The 23,008-nt window shown below is 33.3% G+C and overlaps 1 protein-coding gene across 8 annotated transcripts; it reads right to left on the bottom strand.

The window, feature by feature from the left end:
* Window positions 1-238: 238 nt before the first annotated feature.
* On the bottom strand, window positions 239-20,833 carry LOC125061392 (dynamin-1-like protein). Of its 8 annotated transcripts, none has more exons than XM_047666814.1 (16): window positions 20,562-20,833; window positions 20,123-20,267; window positions 19,357-19,428; window positions 18,766-18,974; window positions 18,269-18,479; window positions 17,319-17,428; window positions 16,555-16,692; window positions 15,227-15,467; window positions 13,730-13,875; window positions 12,630-12,773; window positions 11,878-12,027; window positions 9,080-9,151; window positions 7,752-7,875; window positions 6,454-6,540; window positions 2,313-2,524; window positions 239-1,395 (listed from the first exon to the last, which is right to left on the bottom strand). In XM_047666814.1, the coding sequence occupies exons 1-16, from the start codon at window positions 20,661-20,663 to the stop codon at window positions 1,339-1,341; spliced, it is 2,220 nt and encodes a 739-aa protein (XP_047522770.1). In that variant the 5' UTR covers window positions 20,664-20,833; the 3' UTR covers window positions 239-1,338. The 8 variants fall into 8 exon arrangements, with proteins under 8 accessions (XP_047522770.1, XP_047522769.1, XP_047522775.1 ...); XM_047666813.1 differs by having other exon boundaries at window positions 11,860-12,027; XM_047666819.1 differs by lacking the exon at window positions 9,080-9,151.
* Between the last annotated feature and the right edge of the window lie 2,175 nt (window positions 20,834-23,008).

The following is a 23,008-nucleotide window of genomic DNA, read 5'->3' on the forward strand; positions in this document are numbered from 1 at the left end:
ATTTCGGGAAATTAATTCAAGTATTACGTAACGAATGTTGGGGGGGGGGTCCTTTTGTAAAACGTTACGATGCGGGGCGGGGATTGAATTAAGCCGTTATTGTTTATATTATTTTCGACTTTCCAGTACTTTACACCACATAATGGTAACTTTTAGGTATAAAGAGTCACTAGGTGGTCACGAAACGTTTTACTATACTTGGGTACGGAAAAACGTTACGGCGCGTTACATGGGGGGGGGGGGAGTCAATAATCACCAAAAATTGCGTGACGTAATACTTGAACCCAAGGTGATTAATAAACTTTCAGTTTCTATAATTAAAACGAATCGTTTATAGCTGTGATGAGGTTGTCGAATTAAAAGAAAGAACCTTTTTCTAACCATAAACCATACTATTTGATATCGTTAAGGATATTCTTTTTTTTTTAAATAACCAAATCAATAATGCAATTATAATAGTAGATTTATATATTTCATTAATAATCAGGCAGTGAGTATTCCCTGACTAATTTTCACACTATAAAAACATTCAACTAATAAGTGTTCATAATTAATAATTTATACAACTACGAAAAAAATACGAGCCTAATAACAGCCACCGCACTAGATGGCGCTACGCACCACATTTCAAATAATTATCATAACATAAGTAGAAATTATTTTCATTTATCGACAGTACTTGAAACCTATTAGTAATACTAGCCACCGCACACTAGATGGCGCTGAGCACAAAAGTGTTTTTATTGAGTACTGTGCGATGGCCTTAAGTAAGGTCTTAACAGCCTTAAAACTCAGTAAGTATTATAACTTAAATTCATTTCTAACTTGGTTTTCTTAACTAGTTTCCAATATTCTAACTGTCATGTAGCAATAGACAATGCGCATACAAACTAGATACTTCATAGTAGTCGATTTATGCTGTTTTGTTTTGTGAACACAGCCGGGGTTCGAACACACGACCTAAGGGTTGAAAGTTGAGCGCGCTGAAACGTCTCTAACACAAAATGGTTTTAAATAAATTTATGACCACTTTGATAAAAATAACCTTTGATAATTGATTATTAAAAATTATTTGGTTTGTATGCGCCATTTTGAAACGAAGCAAGAGGCACCCGAAATGTTTAAATACATGATGGTCCTACGGTCATTTTAATGCCATTTTGTTATTATTAAATTTTTATCGCTTGACTTCAGTCAATTTGTCAATTTGTAAGGTTAAAACCGTAGATCCTTTCCAACGATAACAGAGATGTTAAAATGACAGCGTAATTCAGTGTGCCCTTAGCTCAGGATGCTATGTACAGAACAAATTAACTAATTCACAGACTAGATGGCGCTTTACCACATGTGCGTTTCACGAATCTCGCTGATAATTTGACCAGCGCGTTGTAGAGCCTGAAAAATCATTAAAATCGTCAAGACTAGACAATTGTCAAGTGTCATCTGTCATAATTGACAAGTTTAAGAGGTAAAATCTCTGTTTATCTAATTTCATTGTGTTCCTACATTTAAATATTGAAAAAAAAAATTATGGAATCATATTTTTTTAAATATTTAATCAACATCAATTACTGTCAAAGAAATACCTCTTTTGACAATTGTCATGTCCAGAGCTGTGTATATTCTGTGCATTGATCACAGAACACATTATTTTATTAGGGTACAAAATTTAAATGGATGCTATTTCCTTTACTTATGTAGTTTCTCTTTTCTTTACTTCTCATTAGGAGCCGTTCAAGTATTACTAAAGCACTATAGGGGGGAGGGGGGGGGGTCTTTGATTTTCTTATTTGGTGATTACGTCAAGAGTAATTATATACTTTTATAAACTGAAACTATGAACGTCAAAATAAGTTAAATTAATTGTAAATTTACATTAACTACCAGTTCGCAAGTCAAGGGCGTAGAGCGGGTAAGAAGAACTGGCAAGAAACTTTAGACCACTCTTTTTAATCGCCAAGTATTGATAAATCAATCACAAGGATTAGGATCATTTAAGTATTCGTCAATTTTTTAAAAAACTTCATTGATTAATTTACGTTTAACGAGGGCTTTGAATTTATTTAGTGATAATTCTCTAATTTCCCTTGGGAGTTTGTTGTAAAAACGAAAACAATTTCCATATAAGGAGTGGTTTATCTTCTGGAGCCTGGTTGGTCGTACACTCAAATTAGTTCTATTTCGCGTATACCATATTACAAGTCACCAATATGTCAAGAATAGACAATATGTGGGGGGAGGATAAATTGCAGTAGATCTGCTCACGTAATCCTTGAACGGATCATTATTGGTAAACATAAAAAAAAACTTACCTTAAGCATGTCGGCAGCCTCCTTCCTCCTCTGAGCGATATGTTCAGACTCGTTGAGGAGGCTCTCGGCCTGGTCTGACTTATAAAGGTGAGTCACCAACTCCGACTGTAGATTATCCTTCACGTAGTTAACCAAGAAATGCATCACCGCTTTGGGCACAGAGTCCTGAATCGACTTTCGAACGATGTAGAAATACGACTTAATCAGTCGTTCTGAAATATTAATATTTTTTATATTTACCTTTTTTTAATCGTTAACATACTATAAACCTCAAGTAGCTATTCATTTCGTGTCATAAATAATACAATAAACGAATATTTATATTAAAGTTGTCAAAACTAAAACGACTCTATAATCTGTTTAAATAAAATAAATCAGTGGCGTTACACCTTTTTAGGTCTGCGCCTCAGATTTTTAATCATTTGTCAATTTAAAAGGCAAGTAGGTGATCAGCCTCCTGATCAGACACACACCGACTTTTTGGGTCTAAATCAATACGGTTTCCTTCTCTATTGGTACAGCCGGGATTGAACCTACGACCTCAGGGATTATCAGATGGAAGCCACTAGGCCAACACTGTTTTTTTTTCTGCTCTCAAATCTGTTTATATAGAAACGGGTTATATTATTACATTATTGATTTTTAGATATTCAATAAACGGTTTAAATCTGATAACTCTATTTAACTACTTATTCGAGGTTTAATATTATGAGTAGGTATTTTATACACTGTACGCATGCAGACACAACATTCGTTAAACTATTGTATTTGGCTTATAATTAGTAATCAAAACACCAACTTTAAAATTATTTGGAAATCCTCGGCTCTGAATAAAAAAAACGAGAAATACCTATACTTTAGACAGAGTTTCTGCGAAAATTCTCGGTAAATTAATTTTAGCCCAGAATTGATTTGCAATAATTTTAAAGTCGGCGTATGTTCCAGAACATTTCATACATATTTAGTGTTTGAGGGTGCAGGTGTGAAATTTCGCGTGATTGTAATGTGTGTAAGAGCTGATTTACACAGGGTCAGTAACTGACTACAAATTCGAGGCAAGTCAGTGCTGACCCGAAAAAAACCCTGTGTAAACTGATTTGAAGTCAGTACAGTGGCTTGAAGTCAGCGCTGACTTGAATATTCGGACACGAATATTTTAAAGTCAGTTGGCGCCCCCCGCCACCCGCGCACCTCCGCGCCAGCCAAATAAACCCCGTGTAAACAGACAAGTCAGTGCGTGGTTAGTCACTGCCGCTGCGTTGTAGAGTGACCACGTTTTTTTCGCTGGCGATAAAAATGAAGCTTAGCGAAGACGAAACCTTAAAATTGGTGCAATTAAATTGCGAAAACGAGTGCCTTTGGGATATTAAATCCCTAAATTACCGCTATAAAGAAATGCGGTCTACAGCGTTGCAAAATATGGCTCAACAAATGCAAATCGAAGGGCTCACTTCTACTGAAGTAAAAAATAAAATTAAAGCCATAAGGGCTACATATTATTACGTTTCAGTTGTTTTCGCGAATTCATTTTTCCCACTGACTTCACATACGTGTGGTCATCGTGAGAAACGCACCACTACTACTTACTTCATGTAAACAGTTAAAGTCAGTCGCGGCGCCGACATTGGCGCTGCGACTGACTTGTCTACTGACCCTGTGTAAATCAGCCTTTAGCTTAGAATTCCGGCCTTATTATAAAACGTGAACTAAAGTTGATTGACCATATTTTTATCTTTACCGTTGTTCTAAGGAAACTACGGAACAACGTAACCGTAACGAACACTGTATTGTGTTCTCTGTTCTCATTTTATAATAAGGCCTTGTTTTTTGTAGATGTTTTAAAATGTCTATCAATTTTGTGAATGCCCAAAACTGATGTTTTGGAATAAGGTCCGAGTTCTATAATCGTTTTCTTATATAACAGTTAATATAATAAAGCTTGAATATTGTTCATAGAAAAATCTTCATCTCGCTAGAACGACTGGTTTTTTTGAGATATAGAACCCGGGCTAAAATATGGACAGAGCGACCTTTATCGGTGATTCGTTGAAGGGAGCGTTTAAGTATTACGTATGCAATTTTTGGAGATAATTGCCCCCCCCCCATGTAACGCGCCGTAACGATTTTCTGTATCCAATAGTAAACGTTTCGTGACCACCCAGAGACTCTTTATACCTAAAAGTTACCATTATGTGGTGTAAAGTCGTGGAAAGTCGAAAATAATATTTACAATAATGCGTAATTCAATCCCCGCCCCGCATCGGAACGTTTTATAAAAGGAAGCCCCCCCCCCCCCCAAATTCGTTACGTAATACTCGAACGGTCCCAACAACTTTGCTGGCGATAGATTATTACGAAGTGTTAATGAGTTTCTGTTAACTATAATTTAAAAAAAAATTAATAAAAAAATGTGTGTCTAACATTAGACATGATACCACTAAGTGATAATTGTGGCCATAGCAAGGAAATTCCATTAGTGCCATGATTCGAATGTACAAGCAGTCCAACACTGCCCTGCTACTCTACATAAATAATTCTTAAATTTTCATATTTTTCCGTTTTCCTATAAAATTTAGTGAAGTTTCTTAGGTTTTGTAATAGGAAAGCTGCTTGACGCAAGTGTGAAGATATTTTTTACATAGGGCCCTTAATAGCCTAGGCACACGACCAGGCAGAAGTGTCAAATCTACACTTTCCTAAAAATTACTTCACTTAAACTAGGTCTGGTCGGCTTGGCGTCTTGGGCCCGGGAAGTGTGAATATTAGATGTTGAATAAAAATACCTATTGGATATTTTGAACAATACATACACAAGACAACACAAGTACGAACACCAGAACATTCAAAAACTACGACATTCAATTAACATACCATTTAAATTATTAAATCGCTAATACTAAACCAAACAAAAGTTAATCGCTAATCTATGGCACGATAAGTCTATGGTTAAACGTGAAAAATATCTATGAGTAGACAGAATTTATCGCGGGGCATCACCTAATAAATGTTTAATTAAAAATCGCATTCATGACGTGCGTGGAACAGAAATATAGAAAAGTTCACATTAAGAATTGTCTAAATCAATTACTTAAAGGCAAAAACTGCCCTTGCCGGCAGAAATTATTAACACCAGAATTAATTTCTAGCCCCAAACAGTGGTTGTGACTATCTTTGTTCGTCCAATTATTACTTATTACCTAGTTTTAAATACCTCTCAATAATATTTCAACACAAATAACATGAAAATAATAGTTCCATCCACGAAGATATGTGCAAAATTTTTCGCTTTATACCGTTGAGTTTAAACACACTATGCGTATGGTTAAGTCAAAGTTAAAATTCCTCATAAAAATATTTGACATCGTATTTTTCGCTCGCTTTTAATACTTTGCACCTTATACAAATCAAGCGGCGCGGTGGACGGAAAACAGCTACCGAATTCAAGATTATTTTACATTACAAATTTTTAATATTACTCTATCGTGTCCCCGAGTTTCTAATTTAAGACTGAATATAATTCGAAATCTTTAAACAGATTTGTAAATAAACTTGATTGGTTGATTAACGGAAGTAAAAATGGAATTATTAAAGTAATTATGTCTGCAATAGAGAAAAATTGGGGAAATATTTGGTTTTTCTGGTTTTCGCCGCGCAGCACGAATCCAGCTACCCACTAAAGTATTTGAAGTAGATTTTAACTCTTAATTAAAAAGTAGCATAGGGAGCGTTCAAGTATTACGTAACGAAATTTTTTTCATTTTGTAAAACGTTACGATGCGGGGATTGAATTACGCGTTATTATTAATATTATTTTCGACTTTCCAGTACTTTACAGCACATAATGGTAACTTTTAGCTATAAAGAGTCACTGGGTGGTCACGAAACGTTTTACTATTGGGTACAGAAAAACGTAACGGCGCGTTACATGGGGGGGGGGGTCCAAAAAATTGCGTGACGTAATACTTGAACGCTCCCATAGCAGAAAATAATACTATGATTATTGAGAAGTACAGACGACATTTGTACATGGTGCACCCAAGCAATTGCGATGTCTTCGTGAATGTAACTATTAATTTGGACAAGCGACAAGCAGATGAGAGGTGGTCGGAAACCAATAAAAAGCATTGCCTATATTCCTCACCGACTAAATCACCCATATGGTTCAAATGCATCATACTGATGCCCTCTACTGTCATTCGATTTTGAGGGGATATCTCGCTCCGTCCACCTAACATTACAAAATTATTAAATGTCATGAAATGTTCAATTAGTAACAATGGTTAATGAAAATAAAACGGCGAACATAAAACATCGTTTATCTGTACATCTAAGAAACATCAGAGATTTTGTGGTAGCTCCGACGCGAACTTTATTTGCTCGAAGATTCAATTAAAGCGGAAACGCGTACAAATAAGAAGAAAACATAGGTACGTTATGCTTCTGCGTATCAAATGTTTAACGTTATTTTTGTATGAGGACATAAATTCTTTCCAAATCTGTCATTATTATTTCTATAATATACAGTGCCACAAACTTTTCTTGGCCGGCGGCTGAAATTGGTACTACCATCGCCATTTTGATATTGTTCAGTTTCTGTAATTTCTTGGCGCGTACAATAAATAATTTTACTATCTAACTAAAATGTATTTATTTTTATTCCTTGCATTATTAATTATAATAGCAAAGTTTGAATTATCGAACTGTTCTGATTGCTACTTAACTTAAAAGATATTATATTAATAATACAGGTAGCAAAACTTATCATATCAGTTCTTCCTAAGTTTGTGTCACATTTATTTAAGCCTAGAACTGTATTTTCTAGATACTAGTAAACATTTTTTTAATAAGTTAGCCTGCATGACTTCTCCCCTTATAATGGTTAATTTTTATTTACTGGCAATACTAATATCCATGACAGCGATGCTCTTACCGGCCAAGAAAAGTTTATGACACTGTACAATAATATAATTGCAATTAAATTTTCTATATAAAACTTGATCAGCGCATCACCGATACTAGATAAACATAGTATAATTACATTACAATACGAAATGTTTACCCTAAGATTGAATGGTAACTTAGCGTGAATTATAACTCCTGTTTGTCCGAATCCAATACGTTTTTGAAGTACCGTGACGTCTCAACTCTAATTCAGAAACGACAGACGAGACAGCGGTAAGTCTGACTCCCGTACGTCAAAAACGTTTTGGATTCTGAGAAGCAGGAGTTTAGTAATCATTATAGAAATCCGGTTCGAAGGACCAAAATGTTCAGTTCAGGGGCATGCTTCAAAATGTAATGTACAATAGCTCGCGCTGGCCCTGTTTCAAAGGAGTTACAAAGTTTGCGTCGGGCGATACACCATAAACTTAAATCACTCTTAAAATCTCAAAAATTTCAATAAAAAATATGAGAAAAACTAAAAATAATAGGACTTACCAATAACATCACAGTCGTGTTGTTCTCTATCCGAGAGCTTTCTCGATGTGTGACTCGGCACTTCGGGTAGAAGGTTCACAGGCTTTTGCGGAGTCATTGATCTATTTTCGGGACTGCCATTCATCTATAAAGATTAAAATTTATTTCTACACTCTTTACATTTTAAATGCAATTATTGTGACCTGAGACCGTAACGCTATTTAGCAATCTCTTCCATACTTCAAAAGAAAGGAAACAATAAAAAAATCTTAAAGGGCGAAACCAATTTTATAATACAAAAAAAAAAACTATGGATCATATCCAATAAGTATCTCAAGTCACAATTTGGTCTTGATCCCTGTCAAATGTGTCAATACTCATGCAGGAAAATATGGTTTGACAGCTGTTGAAACTAGATTTAATTTTGATTTTCTTTTAAAATACGGACCTAAGACATGAAGTCTAACTTATGACAATTACTTAAGCGCGAGCATTGGCGTCTCATCCCTGAGGTCATAGGTTCAAACCCCAGCTGTACACCAATGGGCCTTTCAGTCTATGTGTGAATTTAGTACTCGCTTGTACGGTGAAGGAATACGTCGTGAGAAAAGCCTTAAACCCAAAAAGCCGACGTCGTGTGTCTTTCACACAAAGCCGATCACTTACCTACTAACTCAGAATGATTACGAAACAGATACAGTAATCTGAGACCAATACCAAGGGCCACTGGTGTTTTTTTATTAATTAATAATCCCAAAAAAGTATTTAAAAAAGATTATTTAGAGGACAACCCTCAACCCAACCCTCTTAATATACAAAATGTATTTATATTTTTTGCATACGGCACTCATAAAAATTTTAATCAACTGTATTCCATATCAGGGCCATACAGCGAAAACTTTTGTCTATTATTAGCTATCACAAATAATAAAAATGATGAATTTTCCAACAACAAGACCTAATTCGTTTGAGAATTAATAATGATTCCTTTTCTATTAAAATGTATGGATGAGATAGACTTATCTCAAACGACTCCCGTATATCAAAATAGAGTTAGGGTCTGTTTCACAATGTATGGATAAAGTACCAAATGCAACACATAAATTATTTGGAAGAAAAATTGTGCTATTTGACACTTCATCGGACTTTATGTGACGAATAACGCTGACAGTCGTGAAACGCAACAATAGTGTTTATCATACCAATAAGTAATAAATAGCTAATTTGGAACTTATGTAGAACTTATCCGTACATTGTGAAACAGACCCAAGTCTCATTTCTTAATCACCCTATCTATGAATCAAGCCGAATAGCAATTTTATTTAAATGAATGTGAGTAAAGCTTTTACCTGTGGAGTCTGTGGCGATTCACTATTCTGTGAGGGCAATCTGTCATGTCCGTCAGTAATGGCGGGAACTTGCTGTAATATGCATTTTTTAATGATTTTATAATGCCAAATACTGTAGAACCTCCTAAAGTCTTAATTTATTATCATAAAAAATTCTTCAAGAGAATTGACAACAAAATCTTGCAGCGTATACGGTGGTATACGCAACACTAAGATTTTTCATATACTGCGCCAACGTATTGTACGTTTCATCATCGTATGAAACGTACGTAGAACTTCAACTTTAGAAACCATACGCCATAGTCAACTTAGGGGTTCTACAATATCTTACAAGGTTAATTAATATGAGGTCTACGCTAGGATAACTAGCCGATGTTAAAATCAATTAACAAATTTGGTCTTATTGCTTTACCTTCATCTCTAGTTAATTTTCATTATTTGGGTAAGGAAATGCTTACAAGCATACAATGGGTACAAGTAATATAGAATTTCTTAGCACCACTTTCATGATCGTTATAATTTACGTGGCTAGTATAATGTCGTGTTTGATTCTGGTCATAGCTTTTCCATTAGTTATTTTATTTGCTCTTTTAACAACAATTCCGTACTTCATTTTAGTTGCAGCTATCGACGGCTAACGATAAACGAACGACTGCTAAATTTAAGGTAGTTTGCGCTTAAGATGTATGTTATTTTGTCTGCTTTTAAGTACGATAGTACTGTATGAAACTCGGTTTTTGTGTACCGGCTTTATGCATTAAATAAAACCAAAATCATGCATTTTATTCAACAATGAATCTGTGAAAAATCTAAATCTTAAAACATTGTAAACGTGGATTTTCAAATTATTATATTACGAATAACTGAAGATCAACATAAAATTCTTCCCACAAAAAATCCACCAAAGCGCCTACCCCAAGTTTTAACTATTGGTGACAATAACGTTCCGTTACTCGTAATGTGAAAGAGAGCCCACTTTACAAAGCACATGTGGATGATATGACATTACCTGAACATCCCAAACATTAGCTAGAAACGCCAAAGTGGACCCCCTTTCACCCATTTGCCGGAGCAATTGGCGAAGAAATAACTATACAAAAAAAATCCTATTTAAATAACTTGCAACTTTATTGTCTATGTATACATGACCGACATTCTTTTGTTTTTTTAACTAACCAGACACTCCTCAATGTTGCCATGTGTTATTTTACTTCAAGTATTTTTTGATTGCCATCATATATATTTGCAATTTCAGTACAACAATTATCCCGAAGCTAATTTTTAACTGATTCATTTTTAACTTATTATTATTCTAAGTTAATTTTAACGATAAGCGATTAAGTTAGTTTTGTTAGGCTTGTTACACATTCATCATAAAAACAATGGTCTTACAAAGAATGATTTGTCACGGCAATTTAATTTCAAAGCGATATCCAAGCATTAAGCGATATCAATCACGTGTATGAATACGTTTTATACAATTTTGAACAATTCAATTGACTGGGCAGAATCTTTTTTGACTCCGTTAATTAGTTAGTAGTAGTACCGTGTAAACTCCACGTAACATACCTCGATTTAACGACAAACCCCGGAATCACTCGGCTTTAGTTGGTTTAGCTCGTCTTCCATTCAATGATACACTCAACAGCATTTCACCCACCCTCAATAACGACAACAAGTAAGACTAAAAAGTACTTTTTAAATTGCCAAAATTAGTTAAAACGTTGTTTTGTCGCTTTATTGTCCTAGCGAGAAATAAACTCTCTCGGTACTCGCCATACGTACCGAACTTTCCAAGAAATCTGTTCTTTTTTTACAAATTGCGCATGCTTGGATGTGATTTATCACGAAGATGCCTCAATATCGCAAGATATGAATTAAATAAAAAATACAACCTAACTACTGGTACAGTACAAAAATAACAGACAACGCAATAGCGTTCAAATACGAATGGTTGTTATGTAATTTCTAGCTCTAGTCTGAAATAAACTTTCTTTTTTTAATACAATTTTTGAAGTTATACTTCTTTAGGCGCGTTATGAAAAATTGATGAGAATGAAATTTTACGATGCGCGCGCACCGTGACACAAAATTAACTGAATGAAGTTGCCCACGGAAGATGCTACGGCATTGGACATAATTTAAAAACAACATTCGAATAATAGTAGAATTTATGTTACACTTAATTAATGTAAGAGAATAATAATAAATATTTATTTATTTAATTTTACAAATGTAAACTGAACTTTATTGACTATAATGACTCCTTTTCCAGTCTTTGATTATTTAATTGTAATTAATTATTTGTATGCAATCAAAAACTATTTTGAATAATGCCAAAGAAGTATAACTTCTTACGCGCGTACATAAATACACGCACCCTTTTTTTTTTCAAAATAGGGAGCGATCAAGTTTGGGGGGGGGGGGGGGGGGTTTGGTCCTTTTGTAAAACGTTACGATGCGGGGCGGGGATTGAATTACGCATTATTGTTAATATTATTTTCGACTTTCCAGTACTTTAAACCACATAATGGTTACTTTTAGGTATAAAGAGTCACTTTGGTGGTGACGAAACGTTTTAGTATTGGGTACAGAAAAACGTTACGGCGCGTTACAAAGGGGGGGGGGGGGGGGCGTTACACTTGAACGCTCCCATAGGTACAGTCCCTTAAGTGTCGTTATATAGAGTTTACACTGTATTAAGTTATTAGTTACTTAGTCCAATTGTTGTGTTAATACTACCATGTTAGTGGCACCCTGAAATAATTTGAAAAAATTACTTTAATCATATTATGTACCGGCGATGGAGCTGGTCGAGTGGGTTTGGGGCGAAATTCTTCAAACCCGTCCGTACTTTTCAGTAATCCGGACACCAGAGCAGCCTCGCGGTGGAAATCCGGATGCTTCGTGTTGATGTACGCCAGTTCGATAGCCACTAGGTTTTCCACCTGAAAAATTATAAGAAAATTGTACATTGTATATAAATAATAATCCCCCTCGCACTATGCATTATTTCAGTCTTATGAAAATTTGTAGTAAGTTAATACTCCCCGCTTGCTCTCTCTCTCTCTTGACTCTTCGCCGGAGAGCGACGTACATATTTATGAAGCGTATGGGGATACTATACTTGAAAACGTATATAGAGAAGATTAATGTAGCAAAAAGTTTTCTGGTAAATATATAAAATCACTTTTTATTTTATAATATTTTTTGTTACAATTATGTCTATATAAGATGTATTATATGTGCTATTGTATGTCTATATGTGCTTTATTTTCTTTGGTTACGTTTGTACTCTATAACAGATTTAAATTTTGTTTGTACTATTCAACATACAAATATTTCAAAGCGGCCATGGACTGAGAAATAAATTAAAATTGATTAATTTTAGTAGGGTCGTCCGTGTGACGTCATTAGAACTACCCAAGACAGCCACAACTTTTTGCTTTTGCTTCATATTGAAGAAAATAGCTTTAAAATTTGAGTTATTTTTTTAACCAAGCTGCCAGTTAAATATTTTTTAATTAAAATTTACCCAAGTTTTGCTTACCATAGAATTGGTGGCAGGCAGCCGTGTCCTCAACAACTGGGTAACAACGTCAACTATGCGCTGATGCAGCCGCGGGAACCTCAACAGCTCCTGCTGCACTTCAGTGCCACAATGCTGCACTATACGCTGCATTTCTTCATGGACCTATATAGTTTTATAAATATAGTGTTATTAACCAGTGGTCTGAATTATTTATTATTAATTATTATTAGTTATAATTATTATTATTATAACGCGTTTTCCGTTCCCAATATAACGCGATAATTGCCGACTATAACGCGGAGATTTCTCAAGTTATATTTCTGTAGTGTAAAATTTATAATGATTTATTAAGTCCATAATTAGTTTTGTGTACCTTTGCACGTCTTTCAATTGTGTTGTTCAAAGATTACATTATACTCTGATTTTTAGTTCCGTAGAATTCTGATAGCTATCATTTCTTGACATGTCAGAGGTGGCAAACCTTTTTGGCCGGGCACATTTTTCAATTTCAATACGAGTCTGAACATCTGAGTCTATACATACATTTCATTTGTAAGTGCGATGCTCCACATCAAAAGTGGTTTAACGGCGAGTGATAATTACGTACATTTTCATCACAAACACTAATAAACGCACAAGTAAATATAACATTTTTTTTAAAGGTTTACTAAACCTGAAATGAACCTGACGCCAGCTAAAGAATAAAATAAAGTAATAAAAGTTAATTCGATATATTGTTCGTGATATTGAAATATTTGTTATTTTTGTATTAAGTCACTTGAGTAAGTAAATATTTAGATTTACCTTTTTGTAAAGTACGTAGCATTTTTTTTTATTGCCTTCAAATAAGTCAAATTTGTCCCTTTTTCGGTGGAGCACTTTTTTAGTAGCAACACTTATGAAATTTCAGAATTCTACGAATTGAAAAATCAGAGTATAAATACCCTTATAAAAATCGTGTTCCTAGTTTTTGAATTGTTAAAAAAAAAACGAGAATACTCCTACAACGCGATTTCCTATAACGCGATCCGAGTCTACCGCGTTATGGACGGGAACTGTATTAGCAAAATGTGGAAAGCTAGTGATTCAATATAATGAATAAAACAAATTAGACTTACAAGTTCTACACATCTTTGCGAAGGATCTTCCAGTCTTCTTATCTGCCTTTTAACGAGCAACTCAAACGACACCTCAGGTACAAATAGAGCAGGCCGAGGTCCAGTTGCATTGCGTATAGCAGTTAATATGTCCATACGGGTTAAACCTAAAAACATTGGCTATTAGTTATTATATTAATTTATATATTAATCAAAAATGTGACTTAGCTTGTGTTTAAACACAGCTAAGTCACATTTTGACGTGATAACGTCTTTCAAATCGTTTTAGTCGGGTGACATGTTCAGAAACTTGTGTCACACCAAAACCTCACGAGCGCGATCGCAGGTATAACGAGAGAGAGACGGACCGATCTCCCGTCTCATCTCGAGCGCTGCCAGTCATTCCGTGAATGTATGAAGAAAAATGTATATCATAGTCGAATAAGTAAACTTGTCATTTTACACCCGAAATTTATCATCAAAAGTGTGAATAAAACGATAGATGTAATTTAAAATTTGAAAAAATTGTTATCTTCATTAATTCCTTACTTCCCAAAAACTTATATCACCAATAAGACGTTATCACGTAAACATCTCGATCGTAAACCTACTTTACAAACAACCAATATTTTTTAATTAATTATCCTCCCTGATCTAATTCCTGTATAATATGTTCCTGTGAAAGACTATATAACTTGATACTTATATAACAGTAAAATTATTAAGTATTACTTAAGATGTTATGTGGAACATGGTGTAATGGTTGCAGTTACAAACGTTGTGTAAAACAAAAAACGTGGCGATTAAAGAGTAGCGGAGAGATTATTGCCCGTTCTTCTCTTCCGTTCTACGCGTGATGGTGTAAATTTAAATTTTTACAGTCGTTTATAAGTGTACATTGATTTGGTACATTAATATTAGTAAATTTGTTAGATGTCCTGGAGAACAATAAAGTTTTTTTCTGAATAATAATAAATAAAATATTTATTTTTAATAATAAATTATTACTTAATGTCCTTTTGTCAGTGAAATATATAGTGCAATTAGAATAACAGTATTTTAGAACATTGAACTTAAATGTAGTTTCGGGAGCTGTTTAACCATTTTTACTGTATCAAGTTTGACATTTGACATCTCTCAATATTGTGAATCGAGATACATATTTGAATAGACCTATGATTCATAAAGTCAAAAACATTGCATTTGACAAATCCAATAAATTTTTGACACAATATACACTTATGAACGTCAAAAAAGAAATACATATTAAATGCTTCTAATTTTACATTTACTGCCAGTTCTCTAATCAAGGCCGTAGAATGGAAGAGAAGAACTGGCAATAAACTTTCCGCCACTCTTTAATTGCCAAGATTTTTGTTTTACACAACTTTTGTAAACTGGAACCATTACACCATGTTCCACATGACATCTTAAATAATAAATAAAAATAAATAAAAAACAAAGATCTGTCCACCATGGGAAGACCACGCATACGCGAGTAAAGCGTAAAGCACTCACCAACTAAAGGATGTATGGAATCCAGAGTACGGCCAAAGGTCTCATGGAAAATATAGCATATCCTCGCTCCACCACAGAGCTCGGTAGTTTCAATATTGCGTGCAGTGCCCTCTATCGTCGAACAGTAGGCGCTGGCGAACTTTGTTATAATCTGTAGCAATGTTTGCGATTTGTCTGACACATCCTCGCCGTACGAGTTGAGGAGGGATTGGAATTGGCTTATCATTACATTAACGCGAACCTGAAATGAATTTATATGATCATTAACAAGGTTAATGTGTAACCGCAGGAGTCTTGATTGGCGCGTGGCACTTTAATTCTATGACATGATGTTGTCTTGTATAGTAAGATCAAATATATAAAAAAAAACAGTGGCGCTAAAAATTTTTATGTCTCAGATTTCTGTTTTTTTGTCTTAAATTTCTATATTGTGTCTCAGATTTAAATTTTTTGTGTCTTAGATTTCTATTTTTTGGTCTCAGATTTCTATTTTTTGTGTCTCAGATTTCTATTTTTTGTGTTTCTGATTACTATTTTTTGTGTATCAGGTTTATATTTTTTGTGTCTTAGATTTCCATTTTTTTGTGTCTCAGATTTCTATATTTTGTGTCTCAGATTTCTATTTTTGGTCTCAGATTTCTATTTTTTGTGTCTCAGATTTCTATTTTTTGTGTTTCTGATTACTATTTTTTGTGTATCAGGTTTCTATTTTTTGTATCTTAGATTTCCATTTTTTTGTGTCTCAGATTTCTATTTTTTGTGTCTCAAATTTATATTTTTTGTGTCTCAGATTACTATTTTTTGTGTCTCAGATTTCTATTTTTTGTGTCTCAAATTTCTATTTTATGTGTCTCAGATTACTATTTTTTGTGTCTCAGATTTAAATTTTTTGTGTCTTAGATTACTATTTTTTGTCTCATTTTTCTTAATACGTGATCAGCCTTCTATTCCTCTCACATGTCGACTTTTTGGGTCTGAGACATGCCGGTTTCCTTACAATGTTTTTCTTGCACCGTACAATCTAGTGTTAATTGTACACATAGACAAAATATCCATTGGTGCAAAGCAAAAATAATTGAAAATACATAACTTAAATTCGGTAAAAATATGTTTTATTATCAAGAAAGATTCTGTTTTGTTTTATGTAATAGTAGGCAAACGGGCAGGAGACCCTCACCTCTCACCCGATGTTAAGTGATACCGCCGCCCATGGACACTCACATTGCCCGTAAGCTCGCAAGTGCGTTGTCGGACTTTCACGAATTGGTACGCTCTTTTCGGGAGCTAAAAAAAATTAAGGATTTCTAGCTTTTTGCATTTTTTTTTACCTTAAGTTCTGGTAAGCAATCTCTTATATGGTGCATAAGTAGTCTGTTGAGTGTCTTGGCCAAGTGTGGAGTACCATTTCGAGTTGCGATCGTCGGATATTTTCTTTGAAGGTACGTCGCTTCGTCCTTTAGCGCATCCTACAAGTTTAATACGAACATGTTATTTTTATTGTTTTAAATATTAAATTAAACAAGGAAATTATTATGCAATGAAGTTCAAAGTTTGCAGCAGTCGTGGTGAATAGATTCAAGAATTATCTAAAAAATTAAATGATGCTAAATTTAAATTTATTGCCAGTTCTCAAATCAAATAAAACGGACGAGAAGAACTGGCAATAGACATTACATTTATTACTAACAAAACACACACAGAAACACACAAAATAACAATAATAAAAAATAAAAAAATGTTATGATTCCAAATTTAAATTTACTGCCAGTACTCAATTCAAATAGAACGGACGAGAAGAACTGGTAATAGACATAGACATAACATTTATTACTAACAAAACACATACACAGAAACACAAAATAACAATAATAAAAAAGAATGAGATATAACAAATTTTTTTTAAAACAAGGTTCGTTTTAAGTGTGTAGTGCATGTGAGCAGTATATGTTCTATTAGAAGCAATTTATTCACATGAATAAATTATATTTTGAAGAATGATGAAGATAACAAAATTATATCTGAACGGGGTTTCAAAAATACATACTAAAGTACTTTAACTAGTTTGTGAAGAATTTAGTTATAAAAATAATACCGTTATAGTTTTCTTATCGATAATGTCTTGCTGCGATCGGTTGACGACACCAATGATTCCAAGTTTAACTGGAATCACGCGTCCACACAATATATCTATTGCATCAGTTCCTGAAATAAAAAAACAGAACAATTAAAAATACTATGTCAAACGTATGTATGTTGATATAATTTTGTAACATTTAAAATGGCTATATACCAAATCATATCTCAAGTTAGAATCTTGCCAAAATATCTAAATATAAATATCAAAAATGCAAGTCTTGCTAGATTTAAATTGTTTGCAGTTTAGAATAAGAACCGAAACAAACTTGAATTTAAACACATAACAAATAATGTTTTGACTAGAAGAATGTTGAAATTAAATCATCATGATTAATCAAAATTCCCTTCACAAATGACAACTGAAATGAAACTGAAACACTGAAAACTGATGACTCGACAAATTTTTATCTTTTATTAAGATTGAAGATTGAGAGAGCAGTATTGGCCTTGTGGCTTCAGCGTGCGACTCTCATATCTGAGGTCGTAGGTTCGATCCCGGCTGTGCACCAATGGAATTTCTTTCTATGTGCGCATTTAACACTTGCTCGAACGGTGAAGGAAAACATCGTGAGAAAACCGACATGTCTTAGACCCAAAAAGTCGACGGCGTGTGTCAGGCACTGGAGGCTAATCACCTACTTGCCTATTAGATTTAAAAATGATCATGAAACAGATTCAGAAGAGGTTGTAGAACCACTGATTTTTATTTTTATTTTTTAAGATTAAGATTAGTATATGTATAATTTGCACTTTTTCGTAACAACGAGTTGCCTGAAAGAGATCACTTATAAGCTGCCTTTCTAACCGTTACTGAATTTTATGGTTTGCAAATGTGTGAATATATAAAAAAATATTCATGTCTTCATTACATTAAGAAAATATAAAGCTGGAAATTAATTGTATTACCTGCATCCATCAGGTCTAGTTTGGTAACAACAGCTAGAGTTCTTCTGCCATCAGGGTCCACATCTTTAGCCATTTTGATAGCCTCACTAGTGGCCATATCTGTGTTAGCAGCTGTCACAGCCAATATTATCGAGTTTGGATTGGCAATGTGTTTAAAAATGAGGTTTCTTATTTGATTTTCAATATCTTCCGGTTGATCACCTATTGGCACCTGTAATGATTGATCATAATATTTGAATGTTTTAAATGGATACAAATTGTAGTTTGTTATTATAATTTAACAGTTTAGACTTATATTGATATACATGAAATCATTTTTGAATGCATAGTATGTAATTAAATATACAATAATAGTTAAAATAAATATAATGAAATATGCAGATATTTAAAAACATTACAGTTAGATTAATAGATGCCAGTGTAATTTTATATATAAAACAACATATTATAACAAGTATTATATACATAAGGAAATTATAAAGGAAACACCAGTTTACCTTGGTAATACCAGGAAGATCTACAAGTGTAAGATTTACAACTCTGGTTGAGTAAATCTTTAAATTTATTGGTTCGGGACAAATGCCTTTATTGTTTCCAGCCATCCTATCTGTTTCCCTGTCAATCTCATCCCGTATCTGGTCGAAATCTGTGTAAATCTTTTCTTTTGTATGCAGAAACTTGCCCCATTCTTCTAAATTTACTGTACCTGAAACAATAAAGATTAAATCATTATTCTGCTTTCAGCTAGTTATTTTATGATAAATTAGTTTGTTAACTTAGTGAAATAAGGTGATTAATTTTTAATCTTTAAACTTAACTTAAATTACAAATGTTACTAGTTATCTTCCAGTGAATCTAGTTTAATATGTAATAATATTGTTATCAATAAAATTGTATAAACTACAATAAAAATATGCAGTTGAAAACACTAACACAATAGACAAGTAACACAAACTGCAACTTATTATGCTAGGGAAATACTAAACAAAACAAAATTGGTTTCTACTAGTATGAATTGGTATCAACTAGTAATGATTAATTATTAATGAATAAAAAGTCTATTGATTAGGACATTTATCTACACTAACCTGACATAAATGATTTAGATAGCTGAGAAAGGGGATTCCATGACTCAGTCCCAGCCTGCTGGCTTCTAATTACTGAAGTTATTATTATTACAAATTAAAATAAGCTATACAACTCATTACAACATTATTGAATTATTATATTTAAATATTATTCTTGACTAAAATAATACTAAATATTGAACTAAATGTTACAGCTTAATACTGCCTATGGTGAGATATCTTATGATTATGTGTTGTTTTTAATATATTTATGATATGACACGCTTATTAAACGCAAGTGGTAAGTAAATAATTAAAAAAGAACCCGCCCCACATAAGTTTTCAAAATAATATCCCTATTTCAATCACACGATGCAAAAGTGATTTGTGTTTTTAATTGTTGTTAATAAAAGCAATTAAATAAGCCAGTTACATTCAATATAAGGAAGTTTTTGCATGTTACTAAATCATGCAATATTCCAATGAATGAGGATGTTGTTATTGATCTAGTTAACACAATAGTGTGGGATTAAATATAATTATCATTGTGTGCATGACATTGAGACTACATACAATACATAAGTATTGTTTAACAATAAAGACTTCATTTTCTTGATAAAAATGTAAACAATCATGATTCACTGAACTTGTAATGCAACCATTTTGTAGAACAAAGGAAAATGTGAATAGCAGCTTATAAAATAAAATTTGATTGTGAATTTTGGATGTAGAGGCATTCATCTAGACTTTATGATAATTTATCTTTAAAGGTTGAGGATTTTTTTACCTTCTTCAGCAGATCGGTGTTCTTTGCTATCTTTAGGGCTGTAAACTAATTGAAGAATAAGCGGGCGTCGAGTCACAATTCCTGGACCCCGTGGTAGGAAAGAACGTCCAACGAGACTTTCTATAACTGAACTTTTTCCAGAGCTCTAAACATAACAATTGGTTAAAATGAGGATAGAAGATAGAATTACATATTTAATAATTTGGTTAAACTAAAATTATTTGCGAAGCTAAAAATTTAAGTAGTTCTTTATTTCATATTTCATAGAGAAATAGCAGTTACAGTTATTTTCATGAATAAGTGAATGGGGACAATGATCAGAGATGACATACATATTTACATAACCATTGTTCTTGTTTTTATCGATTGAAAATGAAAGTCTTTTACTAGCTTCTTGAAAAGAAATTAAAGGAATTTAAATAAGTAAAAGCATGTGAACCTGAGTTCCCAAGACGACAATCTGAGGTAATTGGATGGCATCAGCTCCAACAGTGTTGAAGACGTCTTGCAATTTATTAATAACTGGTATAAGAGCTTCCATGTTTGATAATTTTATATTATTATAATATTTTCAATTTAATTAACTTTTTAAGGAAACGCGCTATTTAAGTTATTTTTATATAGATGAGTTCACTTTTTTATTGTAGCTATCAAAACACAAAAACTGACCGGTAAAAGTCGGCCATATTGCTATAAATCTAGAATCAAGCACAGACTAGGATGAATTAAGATATGTAGTTGTACAGAGTACTAGTACTATATAACTGTTATATATATATATACTTTTATATATTTTCGTTCGTTGTCGAGTTCGTTCAATGTTTAACGTTAACTTTTTCACTAGCACAACTTGTGAAGTGTATACCTTATTTCTCGGGAAAATTCGTTACGCGTACCCTTCCGTGGCACGGCTTCCTCTTGGTGGAGGGTAATGTGGGAATCGATGCTGTGCATACCCTCTTAAACCCCACAGCTTAACAGCATTGTCCGCATTCCGCCAAGTGATCGGCCATTAAATTCACAGCCCCCTTGTGAAGTTAAATGCCGTGCCAAGATATAAATATACTTAAGTGAGTCAGGCAGAGAAGGCTGATCTCCTACATGCCTGTTAGAGAAAACAAATGATCGCGAAACCAGACCTAAAAGATTATTATGCCAATGGTTTTTGGTTGGTCTCTAATTTTTTTTCCTCATTGTTTCATTCATGAAAATCTATACAGTTTGAATTTTTTATATTGAGAGAAGACAACTCTATACAATTAAACTCATTTGATAAAACTGTAGATTTGGCATGTACGTAGGTAGATTAAACAATATATTTATTTCTTCTTTCTTTCCCTTAATGCAACTGTATTGCAGAAAGAAAGAATTTTGTCTAGGGATAGATTATTATTGATTTCTTTCCTCCATGTGTGTTATTGCTGTTTTTTTAAATTAAAAAATTGTGGCAAATCGGCATTATGAATTAAATAACTTGACAATATTGAGATTATCGTATTTGTTTACTTGTCTTGGACCAAGTCACTACACGACAGGCGTGACCCATAAAGCCAGTTACTTCTTTAATATGATTTATTATATTATTCATAAAATACTTTCTACCATATTATTTAATTGAATTAATTTTAAAAGGGTGCCCCTAATGCAATGGGCATATAATATGTAAACGATGTAACTAAACATTTAGTTTTTAAGATATTATAGTTCTTTTTCTACACTGATGTAAGTTTAATTAAAAAAATGTATGATTTGGCAATAGCTCAGTTTTAATTCACAGGAGCAACTAGGATGTTCAAATTTTAGAAAACTACTAGCTGATCCGGCAAACGTCGTTTTGCCATGTATATGTTTCTTGGAAACATTTTTTTAGTTGAATAAAAATAACTCGGTATCTACAATAATAAAAAATAGGGGTTGATCGTAGAGGAGTGAAAATTAGGGGTTGTATGTATTTTTGTATTTAAAAGAAAATAAAATAAAAATTTGGGGCAGACACCCCTTATCACTTAGGGGTTTGAAATATATATATAGATAGTAGCTGATTCTCAGACCCACTGAATATCTAATATATAAAATTCTCGTGTCACAGTTTTCGTTGCCATACTCCTCCGAAACGGCTTGACCGATTTTGATGAAATTTTTTGTGCTTATCCGGTATCTATGAGAATGGGCCAACATCTATTTTTCATCCCCCTAAATGTTAGGGGGTAGTCCACCCCTAAATTTTTTTTTTAGACAAAATTTTTATTTTCTATTTTTTTTATGATACAGCGTTAAAAAATACATATAACCCCTAACTTTCACCCCTCTCCGATCAACCCCTATTTTTTATTATAAATGATATACATGGAAAAACGACGTTTGCCGGATCAGCTAGTGAATTATATTAATTATTATGAATATAAAATTTCATAAGAATCGGTCGAGCCATTTCCGAGGAGTATGGGACGAACATTGTGACACGAGAATGTTATAATGGTCTACCCAATCAGTAGACAATATGTATTATGTATGTTGGCTCATAGCTGTAAGATTACTTATAATTAAATAAATATATATATATATATATTAGATAACTTAGTGGAAAGGAACGAAAACTGTTCTTGTACTAATTTGCAGATATTCTTGATACTTTTACATTTATATGCATCTATTAAATTATCCTCACATTATTGTAAATTATTGTAGCCCGTCTCACGCCACGGCTAACGAAATAGCGGTATTGTTGAGACGAACTGTCATTTCCATACAAATTTACTTTTCAACTTTCTACAAACATTATACGTTAATGCGTCTTGTCTCAGCTCTCCGTCAACACGAACAGTATATTCATACATATATTTACTTTTCAACTTTCTACAGGCATTATTAATTATATGTTTAGGC

This window comes from Pieris napi, chromosome 23, assembly GCF_905475465.1.
Source record: "Pieris napi chromosome 23, ilPieNapi1.2, whole genome shotgun sequence".
NCBI classification, from domain to species: domain Eukaryota; kingdom Metazoa; phylum Arthropoda; class Insecta; order Lepidoptera; family Pieridae; genus Pieris; species Pieris napi.